Source organism: Arachis hypogaea, chromosome 1 (assembly GCF_003086295.3).
Source record: "Arachis hypogaea cultivar Tifrunner chromosome 1, arahy.Tifrunner.gnm2.J5K5, whole genome shotgun sequence".
NCBI classification, from domain to species: domain Eukaryota; kingdom Viridiplantae; phylum Streptophyta; class Magnoliopsida; order Fabales; family Fabaceae; genus Arachis; species Arachis hypogaea.
This window is the reverse complement of record NC_092036.1, coordinates 79521686-79525404: the sequence shown is the minus strand read 5'-3', so window position 1 is coordinate 79525404 and position 3719 is coordinate 79521686. Positions and strand designations below refer to the sequence as shown.

The 3719-nt window shown below is 38.1% G+C and overlaps 1 protein-coding gene across 1 annotated transcript; it reads left to right on the top strand.

Annotated features, from left to right (window-relative positions):
• The first annotated feature begins 2075 nt into the window (after nt 1-2075).
• Nucleotides 2076-3261, top strand: LOC112695302 (uncharacterized). Its single transcript, XM_025747594.3, has one exon. It carries the CDS (start codon nt 2115-2117, stop codon nt 3069-3071), a length of 957 nt encoding a protein of 318 aa, XP_025603379.1. The 5' UTR covers nt 2076-2114; the 3' UTR covers nt 3072-3261.
• Nucleotides 3262-3719: the final 458 nt, after the last annotated feature.

Below are 3719 nucleotides of genomic sequence, written 5' to 3'. Positions count from 1 at the left end.
ATAATAAACATCATCCCAAAAGTTTAAATTGATTTTGGAGTTCACCAAAGATCGAACTCTTGACCTTTCGGATCTAGCGCTCTAATACCATGTCATGATACGACTCATCCCAAAAACTTCAGCTGATGGAAAAAGGTAACACTAATAGTTATATCTCTAATACTCCATAAACCTCCATTGTATACATTGTACAGATATTCCATTGGCTCCTCATACTTTTCCAAAAATTAAATAAAAAAAATTTTACCACTAATTGTGTTTAATTTTCTTTTTGAAAAATTGAATTTACCGTCGGATTTAACATAAGACATATTTGATAGTAATTAGACGAAAAAATAGTGGAACGCCAAAATTATTGATGAAAATTTTCCATCGAAAATCAAATAATTTTTAAGTAAAGAATCTGATGGTAATTAATTATTGGCGAGAATTATATTGTTAGTTTGTTTTGATGATCTGTCAATAAATATATTATTAATAGATTATTTTCGTTAAACCACCAATTAATTCAATGGTACTCAACATTTTCTTGTAGTAAAACCATATGGAAAGAAAAAAATGCTACCAATCACTTTTTCATACTCAAAACAAGGAATTGAAGCGTTCCAAGGGCAATCAATAACAATTGACAATGATAGACGAGCACAAGCTTAAAACAATAAAGATTAGTATCGCTCAAAATCGAGGAACAGGTTTCAGCTGGCAAAAGAAGAAAAATATTATTAGATTCAATTTTATGGTATGAAGTGCAACTAATAGTGAGACTGAAAATAATGAATTTCTCTTTAAAAGAATATAGGAGAAAAAAATTAAAAAAATATTATTCTTTCATTTTTTATTTTTTGACTTTTTTTTAATTAAATTAGAATAAATGCTCTTGTCGGTCCTTAACTATTTGTCCGATAGACTTTTCGCTTCTAAAAAATCTAAAAACCCAAATCGATCTTTATCTACTTTGATATATATGTACGTTCCAGTCTTTATCTACTTTGAGTAAATACCCTTTTCGTCTCCTAACCAGAGACTAAAACTTACATATATCAAAGTAGATAGAGACCAATTCGAGTTTTTAAATTTCTTACGGAGTGAAAAGTCCATTGAGCATAGGGGTGTATAGACCCGGTCTGACCCGAAGGCCCGACCCGATCCCGAACACTTTAGGGGCTAATTTGGTGTAATTTCATTGGGTTTAGGACCGGGTAAGGGTCTCAAAAATAGACCCGGTCATTATTTCGGGTTGGGTCCGGGCCATAGCTCGGGTCACCCGAAGTCGGCCCGGTGGCCCGGTCATCATACACAATTAATATTTTGTGTTATTAGTGATGGATCATGACTATTCTTATGTGGAATTTAAGTATTGTAAACCTTAATATTTTGTGTTATTAGTCATTATAAGACTATCAGTTAATGTTTTATGTTTAGAATGCATAAGACTTTTAGACTAATGCATAATATTGTATTATTTGTATTGATTTAAATATTTGGTATTATTAGACAATATTAGTATTGATTGTGGTTATGCTTTAATTTTAAAGAATGCTTGGTTCTTGTTATATTTTTCTAAGTGAATTTTACCATGTTAAATAATGGTTGGAGTTTTGAAAATTTGGATATTTTTACATGCTATCTTACAATAAGGTATAAAAGTAATGTAATGTTAACGGCTCGGTTTTCACCCGATTTTCACCTGGTATAATTGTGGCCCGAAAGTGTATTGGTTTCATCGGGTCTAGGGTTGGATTCGGGTCTAATAAATAGACCCGGTGTATATTTCGGGTCGGGTCTGGGTCTCATCAAACCCGGCTTCACCCGACCCATGTGCACCCCTAATTGAGCAAATGATTAGGGAGCGGAAATGACATTTACTCATATATAAACTTATACTTTTTAATAATTTTATTGTAAATAATTCTTTCTAATTATTAATTTTTATTATTTTTTTAAATCATAAAATTAAATTTTAAATAAAAATAAATCTTTTTATTAAAAGAAATAGAATTTTTTTTTCATCTTAAATGATTTTCAACGAGCTACAAAGGCTCTAGACGGAGAGGAAGATATATAAACCTCTGTCGAGTGCGCAACTCATCCAGAAATAATAGCACAGGAAGAAAATGTGGACGCTGCTTTACCCGCCCCAAACAAAAACATTCCTCCGCCCTACAATTATCACAAGAAAAAGAGCAGAAATCGCCACTATCCCCTTATCAGTGAAATGCCAACAAGAAGAAACCTCCCTCCGACCAAAAACCCAAGACGACGGCATCCCTGCGGATGACGTCAAATTCATCGCAAAATTCAAATCCCGCCACAACTACATCCGCGTTCTAGAAGTTTCTAGAAAAGCCAATCACCCTTTCCGCGGCTCCAGGCTCCTCCTCCTCGACGGCCCCGGCAACATCCACAGCATCACATTCCCCAACACGCCATTCACCAACACCTACTTCGACGTCTTCGCCACCCTCCCTCCCATCCTCCCTCCTGGCCCCATCTCCATCCTCGGCTTCGGCGCTGGCTCCGCCGCCCGCGCTCTCCTCGAGCTCTATCCCGACGTCATCCTCCACGGCTGGGAGCTCGATCAGTCCGTCATCGACGTCGCCAGGGAGTTCTTCAGCCTCCGGCGGATCGAGCGGAAAAACAAGGACAGGCTCTTTATCTACGTCGGGAACGCGCTGAACGCGAGCGTGAAGGACGGGTTCGCGGGGATTATAGTGGACCTGTTCGCGAAGGGGTGCGTTATATCGGAGCTCCAAGATGAGACCACGTGGTGGAAGATGAAGGGCTTGCTGAGGGAGGGTGGGAGGGTGATGGTGAACGTTGGTGGAAGCTGTGTTGAGGCTGAGAGTAAGGTGAGGGATGGGAAGGTGGTGATGGAAGAGACTCTGAGAGCGATGAAGGTGGTGTTTGGGGAGAAGCTTTTTGTCCTCAGTTTGGGAAACAGAAGGGATGATAGCTCCGTTGCCGTCACCGGAGACTGGCCTGACGGTGATGCTTGGAAGAAGGGCCTTCCGGATCGTCTCCGATATTATGTTGATTTGTGGAAGCCATATTCTGGTGAGAAAGGTAGATAACGGTTGCCCGTCAGATGTTTGTGTTTATTCCTCAACGAGAACACTACACACTTGTGTAATCCCAATTCATTTCCAATTCATTTCCGATTGCAAAAAAAATATAAGCTTGTCATATTAACAGAGTGTACTAATGTGGCAAAAGTTTAGAGGAGAACTAAATGAGCTAACAAATTGCATTATTTCAAAACCATCATCATTTTACTGATACTAATGACAATTCACATGATACACATGCGATAGTAACGATATCATTTCGGTTCTTAGTCAACTTAGATTCACCATGAGATATGAATCGCTCAGCCTCTTAATCGTATCTAATCGCAAGTATCGCAGCGTGATTATTGTTATACTAAGGGAAGACTTTCACATATGCCATTGTACTTTACTGGCATACTAGTATTCATTAATTTTTCACCGTGGATATAATGAATAAAATAAGTTGGTGGTGAAGATTATAAAGACATTTTTTGATGTGTATATGCGTAAATGTTGAACACCGTGAGATGAGTACCAGCCATTTCGTTAACCGAAGAGTAGATTTTTTTGAAATGTGGCTTGATATCCTTGTTGTACATTCAAAGCAGCTCATATTGTGGTGCTGTGGAAAGCTTAGTGTTAGACTTGGACCGGCTAAATATAGTGTTAGAA

What these genes read in the sequence shown, in the direction of transcription:
- LOC112695302 (XM_025747594.3), top strand. Translation starts at nt 2,115, where the DNA reads ATGTGGACGCTGCTTTACCCGCCCCAAACAAAAACATTCCTCCGCCCT.